This window comes from Strigops habroptila, chromosome 11 (assembly GCF_004027225.2).
Source record: "Strigops habroptila isolate Jane chromosome 11, bStrHab1.2.pri, whole genome shotgun sequence".
NCBI classification, from domain to species: domain Eukaryota; kingdom Metazoa; phylum Chordata; class Aves; order Psittaciformes; family Psittacidae; genus Strigops; species Strigops habroptila.
Window position 1 is genome coordinate 29,915,549 of NC_046360.1, and position 24,516 is coordinate 29,940,064.

General features: G+C 40.2%; 1 protein-coding gene across 2 annotated transcripts in view; it reads left to right on the forward strand.

The window, feature by feature from the left end:
- Positions 1–24,516, forward strand: part of PDZRN3 (PDZ domain containing ring finger 3) — a 143,446-nt gene that overhangs the window by 106,563 nt on the left and 12,367 nt on the right. The window contains exons 1-3 of one of the 2 annotated variants that reach the window (XM_030500300.1): positions 4,274–4,576; positions 20,189–20,442; positions 22,908–22,995. In XM_030500300.1, coding sequence (XP_030356160.1) covers positions 4,508–4,576; positions 20,189–20,442; positions 22,908–22,995 — 411 coding nt within the window. In that variant the 5' untranslated portion in view covers positions 4,274–4,507. Of the gene's footprint in view, positions 1–4,273; positions 4,577–20,188; positions 20,443–22,907; positions 22,996–24,516 lie in introns of those variants that run through there. The other variant, XM_030500299.1, reaches the window with a different exon arrangement.

Below are 24,516 nucleotides of genomic sequence, written 5' to 3' on the forward strand. Positions count from 1 at the left end.
CCGCTTAAATAGGAATCGTTTGTTTAAACACAACTTGCTAAGTATATGTACAAAAATATAACATTAAATGGTTACTACATACTGGGAAAGCCAACTTGCATTTAAAGAAACAAAATAAACAATGCCAAACCATTACTAATATTGCACTCAGCCAGTCAAACATTAGGAACTCCCAGAACCGAGTGCAAGGGTTTGGTGTTTGCCCAGATCTGTGAAGTAGCTATGTGCCATCTGCTCCTTGCACAAAGGACATGAGTTTATTCTTGCTGGTGGGAACTGTTGTCTAAGAGCCAGCACTTGGCAGCCGAAGCCCTTACCCTTGAAAAGCTGGCAGAGAGTGCTTTTTGGCCTTTGAGTTCCCTAATAATGTTCCCTCCAGGGTGCAGGTCCCTTGTGAGTGCTTTATTTCCCTCTTTATTCTGATTCACCATCCCATGCAGACAGGCAGGGCACCTCAAGTGCATTGGTCTCCTGTGGATTCCCCTTACCTGCCAACACCTGACAGGCTTAATGCTAACATAAATAAAACATTTAAATAGTGAAATTTATGCTGGGCTTGCAGCTACAAGCTGAGAGACTGTGGGCTGCAACTAAGACAAATACAAATAGCAAAACCAGCCTATGGTCTGTGGCAGGATTCTCTCATCGCCACCACCCACTGTCTGTCCAGGACATCCAGCTTCCCAGAGACAAGAGCAGCACCCTGCCCTGTGTGGTGGCCCACGCAGCCTGGCTGCTTTCCACGCTCCGTTCCTTGGGAATTAGCTTGGACACAAAAACAAATGTCTGATAGTTGGAGCCAGGTATCTTGGTAAAAGGGTTTATTGCAGACGTGGTCACATGTGATCAGTCAGGGAGCAAGTAATCTAGATAAATGCTAATGAAAGCTTTTGCTGGCACCTTGTACATTCAAAGGCTATTTACTATTGTTCCTAGTCAGCTGGCTCACCAACTTCCCATCAGTCTGGATTGCTCAGATTCAGCTGGGACCACTATAATATTCACATTACACATGATATAAGCCATCCACTACACGTACATTTTGTTAAGCTCATTATCGGTGGCACGCTGGTGAGACCACACATGACACATTGTTAACGCAGATGACAGATCCTGTAACGAGCTGCCTTATGTGGACAAATCAAAGGAAGCCTGTTTACCTCCACACATACAGCACACATGGACAAGGGTTCCTGTAACTCATACATATGTTATAAGGTAAGTGTAACCACACAGTTAACATCCACCTCATCCCGGACAGGTCAGGGGGCTCTTTCTGGCTGGCTGGGTCCAGCAGTGAGGAGCACTGAGAAGATCTCTTTGTTCTTGGTATGAGTCCTTAAACCTGACAGAGAGCAATTAGAAAATGGAACTGGTCTTGTCAGACCTGGTATCACCCACCCAACTCATTTATCGTGGCAGAAGTCTCATAAGAATTAAACCAGAAACTTGTAGCAACTTTGTACTGAGAACACGCAAACCGCAACAGCTTAAAAGCTGACCAAATTTAGCAGATTTCACAGGAACGACACAAACTGTCCCAGTGCCAAACTTCAAATTCTTCTTTCAAATTATGTTGATAGTAAAAGTTTCTCAAAGAAAACGTATCCAGAATTTCTTAACATGGGCAAGCAATGTTGGGGTTTTTTCCTGTAATCTTACTCTTGGAAATGACTGAAACACTTTGGCTCAAGTGTACCATTAAAAGCAAAAATCAGCATTGGACAATGCCCAGAACACAAGTTTACAGCCCAAATGTTTAAAGTTTGGCAAAGCACTGTACAAACTAGTCTGTATTAACCTGAGGCAATACTACCATTTCTGCCTATGAGATGAATAGAGAAATACAAGTTAGATTTCCATAATGGAAAACATCTCCGTTGAGATAAGCCTTGGCCTGCCTGTCAGGCTAGCTTATTTACCAGAGCAACAATGCAACGAAGCCAACTGCACCGACAAGCTGCACTTTGGTGCTGAGCAACGTGTTCAGGCTTTGTTAGCTGAAGAATCTGAAACATCACATGGATGGGATCCCTCCATTCCTACATCAAAACAACAGTCCTGCGCTTACTCTCCTGATTTACAGGTTATCTTTCTGAATCAGATGAAATGTTACCTCATGTAGCCTATCATGTTACTATAGGAAAATAACCAATAGGTGCATTTCCGTTGAAACTGGAAATGAAATATCCTGCATTGTTTCTGGTTTATTTCTAATCACATCCAGCTGTGTGCTATTGCTAAAGAAAATCCTGACTGAACTCGGGCACCTGAACTGAACAGTAACATTTCAATAGCAAATAGTATTGAAGAAGAAACTGAATTGCATGAAAAAAACCCAAATCACAGGCAACAGTTTGGAAAGTTTTATCCAAAGTTGCTGAATCAAATTACGAAATCAAAAACTAGCTAATCAAAGCCATGGGGTTTTGTACAATTTCACCAGGGTCTTTTGTTTTTTACTTAATTCAGTTATCATCATCATCTTTTCTGCTCTTGGGGAACACTAGTTCCCTCATGCAAGAACCTTCCAGTTGGTCAAGATCCACAGCTACTGGCTGTCAACCAACTTTGCAGAAGCTTGTAGTACATGGTTGCTATATCTAACCAAGATAAGCTTTGCCGAGAAAGGTTGGACCAGATGATCCTTGAGGTTGCTTCCAACCTGGTATTCTGTGATTCTAACCAGGGATAGCCTGAATCATTCTTCAGCTTAGAGGGTCAGGAGTAAGGTCCAGGCTACCTTTGTCTTGCTCTAACTTAGCAAGTTCTACCACCATTGCTGCGGTGATCTTGCCAAGGAAACATCCCAGTCACAGCACAGGGATGGAGCCCCTACCTGCTTTCAGATGTTTGGCAGGGATTTGAAGAGGTCTCCTTTCTTTCTTCTCCTGTAGGTAGGTAGGTTTTGCTACCAAAACACAGGCTCAGAGTTAAGGGACCTCTTCTTGTCACAGTCTCTGTTTACTGAGGTTTAGCACTAACACGGCCAGCATGAGCTGATCATTTTAATGCAAACTGTGAGTCAGTATAATTGTATCAATAGCTGGGTATCCTACAAGATACCTACAGCAAGATACCTATGTACAGAGTTTGGACATAAAAGCTGCAGATGATCCTTGCACAACATTTCCATTGTCATCCACAGAAAGTCGCTAAGCAAATAGGCAGAAACCAGTTAGATAAGCACAACACAAGATCCAGGCCCTCTGCCATGCCAACGCCTGCATCAGAACTATACCTTTGCTCTCATTCCTAGCTGTTCTATCATCTGCTCTTTTTTGTAGCAGACTGAATTGAAATAAGGATTATAAAAATGCATACCTCCTGAATGCTTGAACTATTGGAGAACACACAGTCAATCCAAACTCATAACGCAAGGCAGTGTTTCCTACAGACTGGAAAATATCCATAAAGATTATGACTTATGAGTACTTTTCTAGTTCAGTGGGCAGTTCGCTGATGTTTTATCCTTTGTATCTATGGCACAGGTTCAGTGTGGATCTAGGCACTCACATACTGAATACTCATAAATGCCATACTTATTTTATTGCATATCTTTTTATAATCTGGTAAAGTTCATATTTTTAATGTAACAAGTTATATGTGAAGCTATTAGTTACAGTCTTCAAATATTATGAGAGTCAGTAGCATACATGCCCATTTTTCACTTGGTATAAATATTAAACTAAAGATAATTATAAATATTAATCCGAGGCACTCTTTTCTTTTTTCCCCTGAATTCATATACATTCACATAGATCTCCTCTGCTTTGTAGCCAGGTTCTAAGGCTGCATGTAGGCTTTCAGGGATAGAGATGCCCGTTCTCTGCTTGCTAAATGCCTAGTTCAGTCATCTCCTGCTGTAAAACTGAGGCTCTCAGATGGCACCACAGTATGAGGGGAAAATAAATGCTACTAAGCATATTCAACTTTGTCAGAGCCACCACTGAGTTTAGTATCATTACATTCATTTCATTGTGACTTACATTTAAACTGTACTCGCAGCCTGCCTAAATATGTTAAGAATTATCCTGAGGGACCATAGTAAAATGTAGTCATGTTTATTTGTAATTGCTACAAAATGGTTTACAAAATTGTTAGTGTCTTTTATTATGCCAGCTACTGAAGCACTTGCCTGTTAATTAGAGAAATTTCAGCTGTCATAGCTGGCAATTATAGCTTCTGTATCACTGTCTGTTATGAATAGTCGATGAGAGCTGATTAATATGCATGAGTAGCAGTATATAGTGCGCGCACTGGAGCACAGTGCGGCAGCCGGCGGAGCGGCAGAGGGAGTGCTGTGTGCTGCCGGCAAGGACGGAGGGAGAGCACGGAGGGAGAGAGCACAGCCGCGCTGCAGCACCCTGTGTGAGACCACCGGGAACCGCTGCCATCCAGCTCACTCACCTGGGGTCTCAGGGATACCTGCATGCATGCTTGCTAACAGAGACTGCTGTGGCTGCTCTGGTGAATAAGGAAGATTATTTCTGCCACTTGCTTAAACATGGGATGCAGTCTGTGCACTCTGCAGAAGCAAGAGGAACAGTACAAGTTACTGTATGAAGTTTGTCAGGTAAAGAATTAGATTTCGTTTCTAGAAACAAATATTCTCTTTTAGGCTTGTGACCACTGTTAATCACAGAATACCAGAAACTGCTTATACAAGTGGAAGCGAAAGGGGGTTTGCCTTATTGATATGTGTATGAGAATGATTATGTTTTTATGATGTACCTTCCCATTCACACTTGCAGAATGTGAAATATTTAAATGTATGCTATTATACATCAAACTTTTTACAAAACTTTCCATCACAAAACAGGATTCTGTTGTTAATTTCTCCAGTATGCATTAGGGGAAATTTATTGACAAGGATCATGGCTTGGTCACACACTCTTTGAACAAGTTAGGGAAGATGTGCAAGGAATGGATTGTGTGTGTTTACGAGTACATACAGACACTTAATTCTGTGTAAGGCACTCATTCAGTGCTCAGTCTGGTCTTTAAGTGCCTATTCCTGTCAATGTGAGTTTATGTCTAGTTGTAGTTTTTGCACCTTGTAGAAATGCCAGCTAACAAAAAGTTAGATTTGACAGCAGAGTAAAACACTTCTACAGATCTTTATACATCAACTTACTCTTATTGAGCATCTGATAAGTGTTCTAAAAATGTGATAACACATTATCCTCTATTACAAAAATGTTACTTCCTGTTTCTGCTTTTCCTTCTGTCTGTTTCTGAAATTTCTCACTCTGTCACATCTGAGGTATGATTTGGACCAAAACAGTGTGATGGAACCATGCATCCATGGTTGTTTAGGATCACACTCCTACAGCTCTCTCTTGAAATAATCACAGATAGCTTATGTTAACCTCTGAAAACGTGAAGTGGGTTGTCTGTAAGAACGCTCCAGATGATACACAGAAGCTGCCCAGCTCCTTCCAGCTGTACTCTACCACCTTGCCACCCCCGAGGTGGTTTAGAGTAAGTGACAATGACGGGCAGTCACAGGGGTGTCGAGCTGGTTGGCACTTCCCCGCGCTGCCGTGTTCGGCGCTCACCAGCAGAGGGGATTGCTCAGCGGAGTGAAAGAAATCCTGTGTCCTCGCTGTATCACCCCCTGCATCTCATCCCAGAGACTGATGTCACTGACAACAAAGTGAATAAAATATGTGGTTTGTATGTTATGCTGGTAGGGAAGTGATTAAATTTTAAAGGCATAGTTTTGATCTAATCTTCACTCGCTCACCCAAAGGACACTGACACTTTGTGGAAGAAAAAAAACTTGTGAGAGCAAATAGGAAGACATGTCTACTGTCATTTCTATTTATACTGACTCACTTCCACTTGCTAAGCTGCTGTGCATGTGATGGCGGGAAGAATTTCAGGGAGAGGTAATCAGGTTTCTCAGACTTCATTCTGTACTGAGAACTAGTTTCAGATGCTGCTTCAGAACCTGCAACAGCAGACCTGGTGCCCAGTATCGCTTGTGTGAATGCTCTGTTCAGATCAGGTGCTGTGGTAGTAGTTACTTATCCCACAAGGTCACCAAGTTCTCATTCAGTCTGGGTTTAAGGACTATCAGTGAATCACATTCAGAAGCGCAACAACCAGAACAAACTCAGACAGCAACACCTTATGAATGTTTTGATTGTTTAGGAAGCTTGCACAATTGTTGTTGTGAAACGGAGGTGGCAGAGAACCTTTGCAAGTTACTGACATCTCTCAACAGATGCAGGACAACATTCTTTAAATACACGTCCTTAAAAATCAGTCACCGGAGCAGTCCCACTGATATCTGAGCTGACTGAACTATCCGGTGCTGGCTGCAGGTGCAGATCCCCTGGCACTAGGTTGGATTTAGAAATGAACCTGCAAAGTGCTGCAGCCTTGTTTCAGCAATGCGTGGAGCACAGGGCACAGCACTTGTGATTAACTTTAAGCATGGAAGTCCTCTGGGAAACATGGTTGGAATACCCTCAGCTTCCATAGAAGTGAGAGGTGCATGTAATCCTATAAAGCTGGGATTGCTAACATAGTAGAACCTGAATTATTGAAAACTATAATCCCCGATTATTCCAGAATATAAATTATTGCATAAAATTATTTTAGCAGGGTGCTACTTTGATTTCTCTGCTTCACAAGATAGGAAGGAAGGAATCCTATAGCTTATGGACTACATCCAGATAATTAAATGTCACTAGAACTATAAAAATGCATCCTAATGTAACCTACACATAAAAGCCATCACTTAAAATTTAATGGTGAGGGAAATGAAGAATCATTGTCATGTAAAATAGCAGAATATAGAAGACAAAAGTTTCAAAATATGCTAGCAAGAACAAAGACCTCTTACAGTGGTTTTATTTTGTATCATCCATGTAACCCTAATATCATGGGATAAGATGACTGCCATTTCTGAGAAAACTAGAAGAAGCTTTTATTAAAGTCTGAGTTAGACAAAATTTGCATAACTTGGTTGTAGGAAATACTGAGCATTGTTACAAATAAATCTCCTTAACCTTATTTTTCAAAAGTTCATGACTTGAAGATGTGGGAATTCCGAAAACACTTGCAAGAACTAATAACAGGACATAACTGCACTTTCTCTATTAGGCCAAGAGCTTTAGTGTGGCTGGGAAATTAATGCTTCAATAAATTACAATTCCAGAAGGTCCAGTACGTCTGGCTCCGTAAGTCCTCATAACAGAGAGCACAAAGAGGATCAAATATACCAGGGCTCAGGCTTTATCCCTTTCTCATCCATAGATAATTCAAAGAGATCCTCTTCATTAAGGGCTTTGGCACATTGCCTACAATTTCTTTTTGGGCTGCTGTGAGCTTAATGATGCAGAACAATGGTCTTCCCTCTTGTTGAACACATACCTTATTGTACCTTTAATCACATCATAAAAACCAAATTAAGACACCTCGTCATTAAAGCCTATTGTGGCTGTGCATATCAGTGCTTTGTATTAGATACAAAGGGGACTGAGGCAGCTTGAAATCTTGATGCAGAACAATGTCACTGACAATAAGTGTGCTTGTGGCAGCAACATGATGCAGATAATATCTTAGATGTATCCTGAGGTTTGCTTCCCAGTTGCATGCAGCATATGAAATGAAGTAATGATATACTATTAGATTTTGGATTTCTAGTTAAATGGAAAATTTCTTCAGAAGATTTTAAAGGTTGTGAACATGGAGGGAGAAGGGGGAAGAAAGAAAACCAGAAAATTGGGAGGGTGTTTTAGACCAGTTCGCTTTCCACAATGTCATCAGCTCCTGTACAAACAATAACAGAAATAAGGGCTTTTCCCTTTGTAGGAAAATTCCTGGAGGACCAAAAAGTAATCTCTGTTGAAGGAAACGTACAGAAGAATGAATCATCTGAGAAAGCACTTCTGAGTTTGTGAAATAAAATTTTAAAAGATCAAGATCTCAGCTTAGGAAACTTTCTCAGTACCTATTTCCCACTAAGCACATGTTCACACACAGTTTGGGAGGTGTGAAATGATTTCCTAAATGGACACTTTAGTATTTCCAAGGATCAGAACATAGAATTTTAAATCACAGATGACCTAAACTGCATGAGCATTGCTCAAAATGCTGTTCCTTGGGAGCTGATGGAGTTCATCCAGTTCTCATGGTGGGAATATATCATAAAAACTAACCATCAAAACTGGCACTTCCAGCTGAGAAATCATGTGATAAGTGAGTATGGAGACTGACTCCTTCCTGCAGGCTGTCCCTCCAGAATAAGGATAGAAATGCTGGCAGGAAACAAGCTCACGTTGCCACTGCCCTTGCAGATGGGCCGAGGTCAGAAGATTTCTGCCTCCCTGGTTGTTGAGCTGGCAACTTCCACAAATACTAAAGTTCATATATAAATAAACAGTTGTAATGACCTTTTAGTGTTTTAGTAATTTGAAAGCCCCGTTCACATGCTGTTGGCCTGGCACATCTCGAGACAAGTACAAATGACAGTGTGGGTAAAAACAATAGTGGGCAAGCTGGATTTGTCTTTTAAACTAGACTAAGATACGACACAGCCAAGGTTGTAAAGCACCAAGGTCAGCATGCAAATTGCTGCTCTAATGAGAAGATGGTAGTGATGAGGAACTAACTGACAGTATATTTCATTGGCAACTTCCAGCAGTATCACTTGTGAGGAGACTATTCGTTCAGCAGAACTCACACACAAACCAGTTGCACTGAGCTGATCAGCGATACAGGAACCTTCACCATTAGAATTCTATTCACATGTTTAGATTTGCAAAAATCAGAGTAAAGTCATCAGTCATTAAGAAAGCCGGATGCAAGGATGTAGTCTAACTAGACTTAAACCTACTGAGCAACGATGTGATCCTAAATCAGGGCTAAAACGAAGCTTGCCAAAATAAATATGCAGCTCAAAAAAATTTCTAATCAAAACTGTAAGATTTGGGAAGCAAAAATAATTGCCTCTGTACATATGCTTTTCACACCCTCAAATTTAATTAGGCAGCCAGAGAATTAGTTGGTCTACGTATCAGTAGTTTTCCATGTTAAAACTGGACTGGTTGTGCCAATTATAGTAAACTGGTCTACTTGAAATACACTGTATGGCTTCAGGTACTCTGTACGTACAATCTGTGCTGCAGCTGAAATTAAGAATAGTGTTGAAGTTATATTCTGTCACTTCACTACCATTAAACTTGACCTCAATAACAGTTGTGAACCTATCACGCTTACTTCAAAGTAGGCATGTGCTTGCTTAAACAAGATGTTAATTCCAAGGACTTTGTTCTAGACAAGGTTTTCTACTGCTGAATTAGTTCAGCTGAAGAAAAACTCTGCTTGACAGACTGAAGACTCATAATCTTCAGAAAACTGCCCTTTAATGATTGTGGCGCCTGTCTGTGGCTCAGAAGTCCCCTTTCTTAATTAGACATTTACCAGAAACTGGCAATTGAAATTTTCCTCTTCAGTTGATGATGAATAATGCAATGCCTCTGCTAAAAAAGTATCTTCCAGAGAAATCCTACTGCATGTTAGCAGAATATTTTAGCCATTAAAAGAACATAAACAAGATGTGATATGAAATAAAATGCCTAATGGTCACCTGTGATATAAGTGGATAATCTGACTTGCTGTGCACGTGGAATATCTTACTGCTTGATAATCTTCCTAAAATCGATGGTGCCTTTCTTCTTTACATTGAGCAGATAAAATGCTTAACCAAAGCATAGATTTATTTGGATTTTTTTTAGGTGATAAATGATTGAAAAGATGAGTTTTGTAATGCTTTACACTTACACATCTGTTTAACGCTATGAAGCAGGTGGCAGGAAGTCACAAGGGAGAAGGCACTAGGGACAGTCATGCTGTGCTTTACTGTCACATGTCAGCCATGGGCTGGGAAAAAGGAAACATATGGAGTAATGAAAAAGTGCAGATTTAATAAATGTGTTTTGGTGTGTTCATTAATAATGAAACACAAGGTCAGGTTTCATTTTCACTAGGACGGGACAACTCTACATTTATACATACACTGGGATTGTTCCTTTTGGAAACTCAGTGGGTAAATGTAGACAGGTCCAGCCAGCGCTCCTGAACTCAGTGTGAGTTAGGGATTTGACAGAATAAATAAAATACACGTAAACTTTAAACAAGACTACAATATTCAGTACCTTAAACAGTGACTATTGAAGGAAGCCTTCCTATAAACACAGTATATGTTTAGGAAAAAAGCCAGAGGCCACCATCTAAAAGAAAAATGGTAAGCATCATGGCAGTGCTTTCTTACTTGTGTCAATACAATGATAATTCTGGACATGGACGTTGTATGTGATTGGACATATTGTCCACTGGCTTTACACTGAGACACCCCCTTAGCTGCGTTCAGTAGCACTCCCATTTCTCAAACACTGCCATCAGATGCCTTGGGAACCCTTGAGAAATAAGTGTTCTGCTTCACAGAAAGAGTAATTGTACAATCGGACTAAAACCATATTTGGTTCATGCATTTTCATGGATTTACATGTGCATTGACACTGAGTAAAGTGTCTCACCTTACAGCATCTGCCTAAGTGCCAGCAATTGTAGCCAAAATGGAGAATGAAGATGTTTTTATCAATAGAGACTATGAGAATGCTATGCCATGGTCAGGCAGCATGGACTGGAAGGGTAAAATGAGGAGGTGGTGGGACTCCTACCTACACAACACTTTCTGAGGTTAGTTTTCTTCAGCCAAAAACCCAGCTCAGGATGTGCTTCAGGAAGCGGATGGCCCAAGATGACAAAGCCTACTCTGCAGGTATCAGGTAGCTACTGAAGCAGCAGGTCCTCTCACTAACGAACCCACTTGGATCTGTCACTGCTGCCTGGTTCCCAGAGAACAGCACTGAGTGGTTTTTCCATCTTTTCTTGGCACCAACTTCAATAACCCTCTTCAACCCAGATTATCTTCGGAGCTACCCACAATTGCTCTTTCCCTCTCTTACATCACTGAGACACTTCTGGAAGAAGGGAGGGAGTGGGAGGATGGACTCAAAAGCTACAAATGATGAGCAACAGTGCAGAGATGGGAATGTCATGCATTAGAATGGTCTTAAACACAGTGTCTTGGGGATCAGTGTCCAGATTTCAGTCGTGGTGTGTTCTCACGTGACCTTGGGTAGATCACTAACTTGGATTGTGTTCCATCTTCTCATCTATACAATACTCTTTTTGTCTTTGCTTGGAGCAGGCTTTCCAGAGAAGGCACTTTGTTCTCTGTTTGCATAGTCTGATATGCTATTAAAATAATACTCTTTTACTTCAAGGCCTGGTCTATACACCAACTTGTACTACTGTTTTGAATTGAGGTATGGTGTTAAATATTGCTAGACTATCAACTAGTTGAGCTGTAGGGGCTGGAAGGGCATGGCAGGGAGAACTCCCTCCAAATACACCTTACACCATTTTCAAAGCACCCTCTGCATGCCACTGTTGGAGAAAGGTGACTGGTCTACAGGGACTTTTGGCCTGAGTGAAATAAGTGGCTTCTTATGTTAATCCAACGTAGCTTAAATCCATGTAATATTACACCCTCAACTGAACAGAATAAGCTTTTTATGCTATTTACTATCATTGTGTATTATATTAAACATAAATACAGAAATACACAGCTTTTTTAAAAGTTCTTCTTCATACCAATGCTGTAATTTGCTGTACTAGATGAATACCTAGACGTAGGTTATGCCTCTTGGGAAGAGCACATTTGAGAAGGGCAAGATGTAACATCACAGCAGCAGCAGCCCAAGGTGCCAGACTGGAGGCACAGTGCTGTACATGGGTAAATCTAAAGAATGAGAGAAAGGGGTAATTGCACTTGCTCATTCTGGTCATTAGTAATTCATGATTAGTTATGGCTGTCATTTGTACCTCACTCACAAATATAATTGATTGGCTCCCTCGGGGTCATGCTACTGAAATGGCAGAGTCATTAAAAAGGGAGGGCCTGTAAACTTCTGTTTTTTACATGGACCAGGGTTATTAAGCCATGAACAGATACACAGAAGATTGCTTTTTTAATGCTGAAAGAATATGCAGAAGTTTTTCTGCTCTGATAGAAAGTCTGTTAACATGATGAATGCATATTTCAGAAAAAGGGTTCCAAGTAAACTTTGCTTATAAAGAAAGTACAAGGTCTCAGAAGCCCCAGCATTAGTCTGAATCTGTTTTCATTGAAGGAAATGATAGAATTCCCTCTGGTTTTGAGTTGTGATACAGACGAGTGGAGCCTGAGACTCCAACCAAAAGCAGGCACATCTTAGTATGCTATAAACAGTACTAGTGCTGCCCTGCTAATACATAAATGTGCTAATTACTAGGAGAGTAAAAGTTCCTTTATTTCAAGGGTCTTTCTCCCAAGATTTTCCATTTGGAAGTTAAAGGTTTAGAGAACAAATGTATTCTGTACTCTTTAGTAAAGAATTTTTCTGTGGTCTTAACTGTTTTGTCATGGATGGCTCACAAGGCAGAAGGGAAATGCACACACATGGAAACAGTCTATTACTAAACAATATAATTCTGGTTTTTTGGAAAAGAGAGAGAGTGTCCATATGAGGGAAATAAAAGAGGGATTAGATGGAGCTGCAAGAAGAATTAACCTATATTTTGAACCTGTTTTCTCCAATTCCTGAGGAAAAGGGGGTTTAGAAAATAGGCTTTTTGCTGCTCCAGTTTCTATAAAAATCTTTAAAGTTCTGCTGCTTTTTCTTAATATGCAGACTTCTTAAGAACTTGCTAAAGAAGTGAATCAGACCATAAAGAGCGTTTTAAATGGAGCACAGACGTCTGCAGTCTAAAAGAACTAGCATTTTTAGAGTGCACTTCCCAAGGATTTGCATGAATTTCTACAAAGAAAAGCTGCTTACTCATTCTGAAGCAAAAAAGTTTTTCTCTGTGACATTTGTGAAGCACAGAAGACCCAACAAGCCGTACAATGCATACAAATGTTTACTATTCATGACATTAAACCCATATAAATCAGTTTAATTTAATTTGATGGATGGAAAAATAATTTTCTGGTACCAAAAACCTTTCTGGTTTCCGTTGTGTACTACCAGCATCCAGCAAACAATGTTATACACTATTTAACAAAAAAAATAAAGTACAAAGTAATTATAACTACACACAGTAAACTCCTCATGCACAGAGATTTTCTGGCTTTCTAAACCTTTCAGTTCACTGCTTCCACCAGTGGCCAGAGTTCCTTCGTCTGTACTATTGCAGATGATGTTTGCACATGCTGGAATGCAGAACTTCTCACCTACATTGAGCATCCTGCCTCATTAGCCTTCTGCAAAGCTCTTTCTGGCACAGCCCTGTCCTGATGCCCTTACATCACCTCTCCAGGTCAGTTCAAGGAACATCTTTCTTGTGTAAATAACCCAGGTGTGTAGATTCTGCTATCACAGGAACAGAGAACGAACAGACACCGTGTTTTCTATAAGCATTGTATCAGAAGGAACAGAAAATAAGAATTGGTGGTAACCAGGAGGAGATTTTTTCTGTGTTAACAAGTGGCACAATGTGATTTACCTGAAAGCCCCCAATTTATGTCTGCCATCAAGAAAGTGGCAATCAGGCTTCTCTACCCACCTAGAAAAATAAAACATGTAAATCACTTACCTTGCTAAATAATTAAACAGCAGCTACTGATAAAATGCCATGTATGTAACATACACAACCATGTAGTACCTTATCAAATACCTTCCTCATGCCTCAGACAAAGATAAGTGTGTTTTCTAGGAACACAGTGCAATTCTGTGATCTCAGCCATGGCTGCAAACTCCCCCTGACTTGCCCAGGACCAGCCTTGTCCTCGCTGTGTGAAGGCTGGAGCGCTCCCAGCCTCCGGAACCTGCGCCAATTTCGACCTCAGGAGGATTTGGCCTGAAATTAGCATCTAAACAGCGGCACTTGGCTCGGGAATCGCTGGAGGATCCCAAACCTCCCAGTACAAAAATTGTTAAAGCACGTACATACAGTATAAAACAACATGAGAAAGTCTGTCCTCACAAAAGGTATTTCACCGTGACATATAGCCAGAATTAGTAGATTTCCACAGGATGGGTGCCAAACATTTCACACAGCTCTGACAGAGAGAGAAGCTGTTGTGTATCCAATGCCTTCCACTCTTGCAGCACCGTAAAATTATATGGAAAGCCATGTCCTAGCCAAGTAGTGCAAATTCTTCACAAGCCTAAAAAGACGTGAGTTCCTGGTTTTCTTCCTTTTCTCCTTGTTGATTTGCCCACTACTGATATGTTCTTTCTCCCTCTCTAGTGGCCATGTGTAGTGTTAGCATCCTATATTCTATAATAGATACGCATCCAGCATTAGATGATGCAGGTTCATAGTATATTGTATCTGACAACCTACTTAATAAGTAACTATCAATGCAAGAAAGATTTGAACAGAAACTCAAGAATGCACTTGGGTCTTACCAACACTACACACAGCAAGATCTTGCTGCGCATTTTTACTCTTTTTATCTCTAAGGCAGCACTAAAACATTTCCAGCCTTTTTCACGGCTCTTAGATGTTTAGTACTGAAGTATAGTCACATCGTATTTGTTGCTTTCACATCTCCTAAATGTCATGGGTTGTTCTTCAGCATTTTCACCTGATGTTTAAGGTTGGACTGTGAAGCTCATCTCCTGCTTCCATTTTTGGCCAGATACAGCATATAGTTTTACCTTATAATTTACCTTAATAGACCATGACAGCATTTTCCCTTCTATTATCACAGTTTGACCATGCCAGTTGAATACTGATGGCACACTCAGCTTCATAACATCTTGCTTTTCTATTAGACTCATTTCTGTTTCACTCGGAGCCTGAACTAAGTTATCGCAAAAGCAGAATTCCCAGTGACTTTAGTGAGCATCACATCAAGCTCAAGAGACTATCTTATTTTCATTCCAAGTATTAAAAGAAAATTTCCAGGAGACACTGAACTCCCAGACAGGATCATGCCATGTTTATCTTTAGATTTCTTGCTGCCTTTACAATGTAGATTTTAAGGTAGTGTGCTCTCTGCAGCCTGCTTTTGTGCAAAAGAACAGAATAAACAGTACATACTATAAATTCAAACACTATAAATACTATTCTGTTCCATAATACTTGCATAATTTATATTAAAACCCTCAAGCATCCCATCCTTATTTACTGTACGGTCTTAATTCAGAGTATTTATCTCTGTGTCTCGTGCAGATGCTGAGCCTACTGTCTGGCTCCACCACAAATGTCATCAAGGCCCATTCAGTTCAGTTTAACTACATACACTGCAGATAACTACAGCTTTCTCCATATTCAGTATATTTCCAATGCAAAGAAGGTCCAAATCTAAGCATTTCAACATTTCAGACAAGTTAATTTATCCATCTTTTGTGCCATGAAAGATCCCATTGTCTCTGTCACATGGCATGTTCCTAAGAAATTATGCATATTTGTAGTTTTTGGCACTCTTCTGAAGCATTCATTTGCATGGATTTTTTTTCCTGTGTTATTTCAGATGTAACTATTTTTAAGGAAGAATTTTGCTGAGCACAATTCAGCAGCATCAGGAATGAATTCTATGATTATAGAGCCACTGGGATTTTTTTTTTAACAACGTGAAACTATCTAGATATATTTATTGTCTTTTAAGCACTGGGAATCATTGTCAATTGTGACACATTTTCCAGATAGAAACTAAACATGTTAATATCATCTATTTGCTAAAGTGTCAAAGGACTCAAGATGAGCCACAATACTAATTCTGCATGGACACCAGAAATCAGGCCACTGAGATCATCGTATTTTTCTTCTGCATCATTTCTGTGCTACTAAAAATAAAATACTAATGCTTACTACTTTTTCTAGCTGGAAGAGCAATTTAACTCTGTTATACATAAGCGGACTTGAAAATTATGAGGTTTTGTTATCCAGATATTTTAGCATTCCCTTCCTCATGTCCCTTCAATGGAAAATTTTATTATTGATGTGCTGGGATGGGAAATACTAAAAAACAGCAAATACAAACTATTCACTGCTGGGTATTTACCTCATAATGTGTCATTTTTTTAAGGTGCCGGGTTTAGACTGTAATTTCCCTGCTGTAAATCACTTTAGAGCACATTTTTGCACCATTACTTATTGTTCCATCATTCCACATTCAGAATCTAAATGGTTAATAGTGATAGCTCTGTGCAATCCATTAACTCTTATTTTGTTAGTGCAGTTCTGAACACATCTAATAGGTCAGCAGTGCACCACATTGACCAAGACTGCTGACCAAAACAGAAACCTGCAGAGCTAACAGGATTCCACTCAGTTTGGGTTTAGGAATTGGTCTCTTTTAGAAGAGATGCACAGACTGACCCTGAAACCATTCACCAGGGTGACTTGCCTGATAGGATGTGGGTGCTCCCAAGATTTCATAGAATTGTTAACTTCTAAAGACAAAATTCCCAACTATATTTTAGCAGTGGATTAAGAAACCCATAATAATAACAGCACAATGAGTTACATTTTCATTTTACTATAATCATTGCCATCTTATCAAACACATGATACAAAATTGTATACACATTGAATATAAATCCCCTTTTAGAGTTATTTATTTAGCATGCTCTGCAGAGTCCTATATTCTGAAATGCCCAAGTAGAGATTGTTGAATACAAATACCCACCGAAATGCTCAGTTCTGACCTGGAGCCAGCAATAGAAGATGAAAGGCTCTGGCAGAGCAGCCCTGATGCCATTACTTACAACACTTTTAACATCCCTGCCCCCAGGTTTTCTCCAGCCCCTCCACTGGGGCTATCCTTGTAGCTAGTGAAGCAGAACGAGATGAGCACGTGCTCCTCAACAGTCTAATTCACTGCCCAGGACCTACAGTTAAGCCACTGATGAATGGGCATTTGTGGAAACCTCCATGTATCAGCTCTGCTGCCAGAGAGGGCACTCAGTGGCAGCAGTGGGCAGGCCTGCGAAATGCTGAGTCTCCCCAGAAAGTCACAAACCTTTTCTACACAAGGTTTCCTTTGCAGGAGGAGAGGTATTAGATTAACACTTAGCTGGCTTTTATCCCTAATTCTAAGCCATGGTCTCAGGTCCTTCTGCCTGGCTGTGCAGCGCTCCTCTTTTTCACTGCATTATCAGCTTGCAGAAAGCAGTCAGAATACTACTTAGAAATAATTCCTGTAGTTCACAATGTATGATACATTCTGACTGCTGCCTGTTCCCTGCACAATATCAGCCTGACTTTGAAGTTATGATTATTTATATAGCACTTGCGTACAAAAGCACAAAGAGGATGCCAGTCTATGGATTTGCAAAACAAAGTGTCCTAAGGAACCTAAACTAAAACGCAGGCCTGTACCAAAGTACCTGTAATCCAAGTTCCTCACAATATTGGGGAATAAATTGGAAAGCTATATCCTTTGCATGATTTTACCAGGTTTTAGCATAAAGAGGAGAAAGCAGCTCACGTGAAGTTTCCTGTTCAAGAGTTATTCTGAGCACACTTCTGAAGAACACTACACCGGATACAATTTCAATTCTATGATTTTGATTGCTTGCTGATTTTAGTTGCACAAAAAAAAAAAAACCATTAGGATGCACACAGTAAAATGTGCAACATTTAATTTGCAGCAAATAATAAAACTCGAACCATAATCAGCATTTCCGTTTTCCAGAGAAAACATTACACTGAGCTTAATTTTATAGCTGTACAAATTGTTTTAAAGTAATCTGCTCAATTGGGCGTGTTAATGATATTTAATTTGACCAGGCCAAACTTTACATGCATTACTGTGAGCAATTGTGTTCAGTGCAAGTGTTTCTGTAAATGTAATGCTAACACCTTCCATTCTCAGCTGGCTTAACAAAAAACCTGGTGTCATCACCTCTCTAAGATAAACCAAAGATGACAGCATAAAAAGTGTTACATGCACAAGGTAATTCACCAGGAATTTAGGCTTTTCAATCTATTCTGCACTTGAGCTAACCCTCTTCATTATCACCCAGCATTTTGCTGTGGGCAGTATGTTAAGTATGGGCTAAATTCAGTTACTGCGCTGAGTAATGTTACTCCTTCAGTTGCCCAACTTACTTTAATGGGACTAAACATGGCATAGCACAGCGTGAACTAAGTGTGACCTGATACAAGTAAAGAGAGCAGAATCTGGACATACATTTTAGAGATGTCAGTCATATTCAAGAAGGTGATGTGGCAGAGTCGCCACATTAGTGTATATTTCAGACACGGATAAACCTGATTAAATGACAAAGCAGCAGCCACCACTAATACCTGAGGCTGGACACTATTGCATCTATGGCCAATCAAGGCAATTCATCTTTTTTATGCCTTGGAAAAAATACAATACTCTTCATGCACACAGCAACAGTTTCCACTGTGCAGCCCACACCTCTGATAACAGATAACAGTAATGCGGTTTATCAAGTGAGTAGCTGTCTGACTGGAAAGAGTACAATGTAAGACATCATTCACAAAGAAAATCTATACACAAAACATGCTCCTTGATGAGAAGGACTGCTGCGCCAGGGGTCCTGGCTGTCACTGCTAGCAGCATCTTCCAGTCTGGAATTGCAGTTTATCTCTGTGTGTCAGCCAACGCTTGCCCCAGTCCAGAGAACATGGTAACAGTTATATGACTGCATGATGCTTTAGGATTGTAACTTCACTATAAAGCTTTCACAAACAAATTGCTCTGGGCAGCTTCTCCTTAACTGCTTCTTTTCATCTGCATGAAGAGTATTGTATTTTTTGTATTAAAATGCCAATGGTTTGCATGTTAAAAGAGGACAAAAACTTACTGGAATTACCAATGGTTCCCACTATTTCTGTTTGTAGTTTTTGCATACAAGCCCATAGAGCTTTTGGATTTGTGGATATCTCAACAAACAACAGGCCAAATTTCAAAAGAGATCTCCATGTTGAGCTAGAAACAGCAGGAAGTGGGCGCACAGTCTTTTCACTACAGTTGCCTGTTTTCAGTTCATTTCGAACTGTTCATTGTGTTTAACTGACATAAAATTACAATCCATACAGTCGGAGACACACAGAAACATTAAAACTTCTCACAAACCAAAACTCAAAATGAGAATTATGATTCTGCAGCTTTATAAAAACTCAGACCAATGTGACCTCACCTCTTTCACAGCCCCTGGGTACACTCTGATACTTATGGAAAAGATCATTAGAAACCATGTGCGGAAGGAAGCTGAGCATGAGTGAAATGCAAAACCACAGTGGGCTGGAAGTGCTCAACACCTCTCTCTGGATCAGGAAGGACACCTCTACTTGCCAGAGATTGGAAACTCTGTAGAGAATTGAATGCCTCATTGCAGTTTTGCTGCTGTGAACAGCAGCTTTGCTACTTTGGGACAGAAGGGATCTGTGTTCCAATTCTCTTCTCAGAGTCCCCGTCCATGGCCTGGCATGTCAAGTATTGGCAGGTCTCGGTGGGGTCTCCGGTCATGTTTAGTAAAGATGATCTGTAATGTATAAGGATTCATTAAACCAGGAGATAGTGGTGGTGAGATCTGGGCATGGGAAATGGCCAAGCTACACAAAAAGTTAGTTAAAAACCAAAAAGCCCATGACTGTTTTTTCCTTATTATGCCTATTCACTATCCCAGATGGTGTCCATGCCCATCTGTAAGATGCAGGTTTTTGTTGCAGTGACTGGGTACTGCCATTGTGCTTCATCTGAAACATTGTTTATCAGACACAAATACATAGTTTTGCAATTTCAGGTCTTGTCCCAGGAGTTCTGTTCAGCAAAAAAAGGTTAAAAGATTAAAAAACAAACAAGAAAAATTACAAGAGAATCAATAACTTGTTCTGTTTAAACAAGGGCTGAGAGATTTCTCATCTGCAAATGGGATGCTGGTTTATATTTCAGCTCAAAGAGTGAGCCCAGTAAAATCAAACTATCAAAATTAAAAGCAGAGCACAGGATTTGTAAAGTTACTGTAGTGAAAGGGGGAAATGAGAGATGCATAACACCACATAAGTAGCTCCTAGTTCTTGCTGTATATACCTTTAGATAAAAGCTGAGACTTTTGCATTAACAGCCAAAACCAACACAGATATCCTTCACTTTCTGACCATTTTTCTCATTGCTTTGCTCGCTTTCTTCCTGCAGGTCAATGGGAAGGATTTATCTAAAGCAACACATGAGCAGGCAGTGGAAGCATTCAAGACGGCCAAGGAGCCCATTGTGGTGCAGGTCCTGAGAAGAACTCCACGCACCAAGGGCTTCGCTCCTGCTCACGACTGTCAGCTCGTAGATGTGGGCACACAGACAGACATCACTTTTGAACACATCATGGCTCTAAGCAAGATGGGCTCACCTACGCCACCCGTCTCTGTGCTAGACCCATACCTCCTACCTGAAGAGTAAGTATCAATTCGCGAAGCCCCTGAAAATCTTTGCATTCCTTCATATGACATTTAGAAGTAGTTCATAGACTCACCTTTACTTGCTGGTGAATGTGGAGCCAGAATTCATATGCCAACGAGTCATAACTCAAAACATTTTCATTTTTCCTACACATTAGCAAGCCATTACTCACATGAGTAATGCCACTAAGTCACAACATGGCCTCATAAAGCTTATTTTTTGCTGGCATTTGATGGATAAAGTTATTGCTTCTTATAATTCCTCTCACTGCCTCTTTGGGTTGCTTATGTTTTAACTTTATTTTTTATGGCTGCCATAAATTGTGTAATGCTAAGAGCTGCTACATTCTGTTCCAGTGTATTAATTACTTTATTACAACCCTGCAGCAATGTTACTCAACTAAGTTATTTTCTAGGACTAAAATTACTTACCAGTGCTGTCATGGATGTTTTAGAATCAAATTTTAATTATTGTTAATGGTAGTTTGATGCTTTTGTGCTTACAAATAAAAATGACAATTATCTGCTGGCACACACACCCCACGCCCTCACATGCTGTTCAAGAGGAAAACAGCTCCCCAAGGAACCCATGCAAATTGCCTGTCATCTTGCCATGCATCTCCACGAGGGAAAAAGGAACAGAAAGGATTCTGAACATCTCGGTTGATGTGTATGAGAGACCCTGATCTGGTCAATCCACAGCAGTACCTGGTTCTGAGATGATCCTGTACGTGGTGAGAGGCAGTACCAGTGTGCACATGTCCTGGCTGCACAGCAGAGCTCTGGAAGGGGAGCTGCAGGCTGATCTGAACATGGATCAGCACACAAACACATCCCAGCACACCCCTCCAGACATCCCAGTCAGCGCTCCTAGGCAGTAGGGTTTGACTACCAACAGGCACTGATGCTGTACTGCTCCTGAGTGACTTTCACAGCATGTTAACATTCACACGTTCGGCCAGGAACTGGGCTTCTGTGTGCAATGTCTGTTCCTTTCACAACTCTCGGTAATGCTGATTACTCGAAAGATGGTTCCATCGGATATTACTGCATGGCCACCTATTCCCAGCCCATTGAAAATTCAAGCACAGCTGCATGTTTTAGTGGAAATGACAAAAGGCTGTAGCTTTGAGCTTGTTTGCTGTGAACAAGCAGCAGAGCTTAGCGCACTGTGGAGAGGACACGCTTACACTGAGAGCGCCTACTCTGCATACCGCCAAACACATTTGCAAGAGGGGCTTTCAATACCTGCAACTTGCCAACTGCAAAACCAATTACATTAGGAAAATGGCAAAGATTAATTCCTGATGAATCATTTAGGTTGCCACATGCTTGCATAATACCAGTACAGTCCTATCAAGAAACTTCATATTGCCCTTTAATTGTTGCAACTGCTGGTATCATCAGTGGCCTTATTTTGAGCTGTAGATCTCCGTCTCAAGCACGCAGCCTGCCTCATGGCTCTCCCTGCACGCAAGGGCAGTCCTTTAGCTGTTTGAGTGTGCTGTCACCCAGCATGTGCAAGCAAACAGAGTTGGTTCTTCCTAATGCTTCCTGTAACTTCTCCAAATCCCATTCACATTGATCTAGCCTGCATATAACAAGATGGGTATCTCAGCCAGTTAGCAGATGCTGTTACGTAAATAGCCTCACACTTACAAAGAAACATGTATCTAGTTAATGGAGAATTAAAGGGAGTTTACTTTCATTGCAGAAAATAATTCCAGCATAGAAAAGAGTGATCACAAGAGCATTACTGCTTACAGTTTCCAAAGTATAGATAGCAAAGAGTTGGAGAGCTCAAGTTGTGAAAAGCAACATGCCAGTAGTGAATGGCAATATGAAGAGTGATGCATATTTAAAGAGTATTTAAATCATTAGGCACAGCCTGTTGCATTCAAACCTATCGACAGAATGCTGTTGATCCAAACAGTTGGATGGCAAATTATTTTTATAATACTTAGCAGTTGGATGAAATTTTCTGTCTTGAAGGCAAAGTGGAAATGCCAAGCAGCCAGCCAGGAATGATTTTACTTTCATGTCTGCAAATAACCTGAGCTCGCAAGTAAATAATCTAGTGTTCCCTCTCGTCTTGAACCCTGGCAAATACCTGCCCTCTCAGCTGTCACCTGGGACCCCTGACCCTACTTTGCTGCTGTATATTTTTTCCCTAAGTCAGCTTTATATTTGGAGAAAACCCATTAGTAAATTTTAAGGCTCTTTACAAGTCTTCCATTCATCATCGGGTGCCAAATATTTTAGACTCCTCATATAATACATGCAATTTTCGTTTAATACATTTATTGGTGTAAATGGTACAATGTATTAATTAACCACAGGCAACTTCTTGGTGTGGTTGTTAGTCCATCATGTTCACAATGACTTGCTCTAAGCTCGGAATGGATTCATGTGCTAACTCGGAGCACTGAGTGCTGTCCTAAAACACACCTTTTTTTTCCCAGCCATCCATCAGTGCATGAATACTATGACCCAAATGACTACATGGGAGGAATTCATCAAGAAATGGACAGAGATGAGTTGGAATTAGAGGTACTTGGTCTTTAATAACTATTTCATTTACTGAGAGTTTAACATGCGCTTGTCATGGTTTTTATTTGTATATAAAGCAGAAAGACATTTCAAAGCAGATACTTATAACAACATTGCTCATTAGTTACTTTGCAGGTTGCAAACCTTACTGATCCCTTTAGCAGTGTATTTAACTGTGCGCCATAGACTGATGAGCTAGAACTTTAGCTAACAAATTAACATAAATAATGAAGTCATTGATTCCATTCATTAAATTCTGCATAACTCTTGCTGATTTAGACTTTCCAAGTTTGTGAGTGGCAGGACCTGCTCCATATAGTCACAATAAAAATGTGTGAGTTTTCCCTTAAAATATTCCCCAGCTGAGAAACAGATGTTCTTGATCATATAATTTAGAAGTATTTTAAGTTTACAAGACAAGAGCAGAATAGATTTGCCACTATACTAAGCTGTTCCTCCCTTTTTATATGTATACATATGTAACTTCTAAGTAATGAAAATTATAGATAATAAAAGTTGAACCAGTCACGAAGGTATGCAAGTCCATTTCCCTGCCAGATCTTTAAACATCACTTGGGATTTTAGTACTTGTATATCCCATCAGAAGTTCATCTTCAGTTTTCCCATACTTAATTTTAATAAGCTGCTCCCAACCGTTCAGAGCACAGCATATAAATTGTGGGCCTTAGTTCTGCAAGATACTTCAGCTGCACTGACCCATTGAAGTGTTTTAAATTGTTTGTAATAAATAGCAGTAAAATATCTCAATACTTCTAAATACTGCCAGCAATGTCTGACCCAGCTAATCCATTCAAGTTTATCAGTAAGTGAATAGTTTACTCTTAGCTTGCTTGCATTTCTGATTTCTTAGATCCTGGCCCTGCTAATGCTTATTTGTCAAAGCAAGCGATGCTGACCTGTCTGTAGCTCTGTTTAAATCAGTGGTACATTTATCAACAGCTTCAGTGGGAGCAGAGTTCAGATGTTCTACAAGCACAAAGTTGTTCCCTTCTATAAAAGTGTTTGTGGGATCAAGGACTAAAACCCCATAAAAAATTTGCAAGCTGTTTTCAAATCCCGCAGATCTGGTAGCAATTCATCTCGGTATACAAACACAAATCAAAGGCAGGATAAAATCAAAGTGCCAGTAAAACAAATGCTGTTTAGCAGACTTCAAGGCCTTACTTTTCAAACAAGTGCCTTGTTGGTTTTTTTCTTAAATAAAAACAAATACAATATAGATTTCAGTCTTAAGGGAAAATGTAGAACAAGTCAGTATTTTCTGCCTGTGTCTTTTCAAAAACTATCTTTTAGGAAGTCTAATATTGAGGATAAATTATATTGCTTCCATTAGAACGTCAAGCATTTGAGCTAGAAACAGTTTAAACACATGCAGTTCAGTAGCCAGACGTTAATATGCCTTAAACCACAACATTAATAATTTTGACATTGATATAGTACTTCATGGCAAAAGGTGATCAGCTCAGTAACACAGGGAGATGAACATTAGAAAAGTCTCTG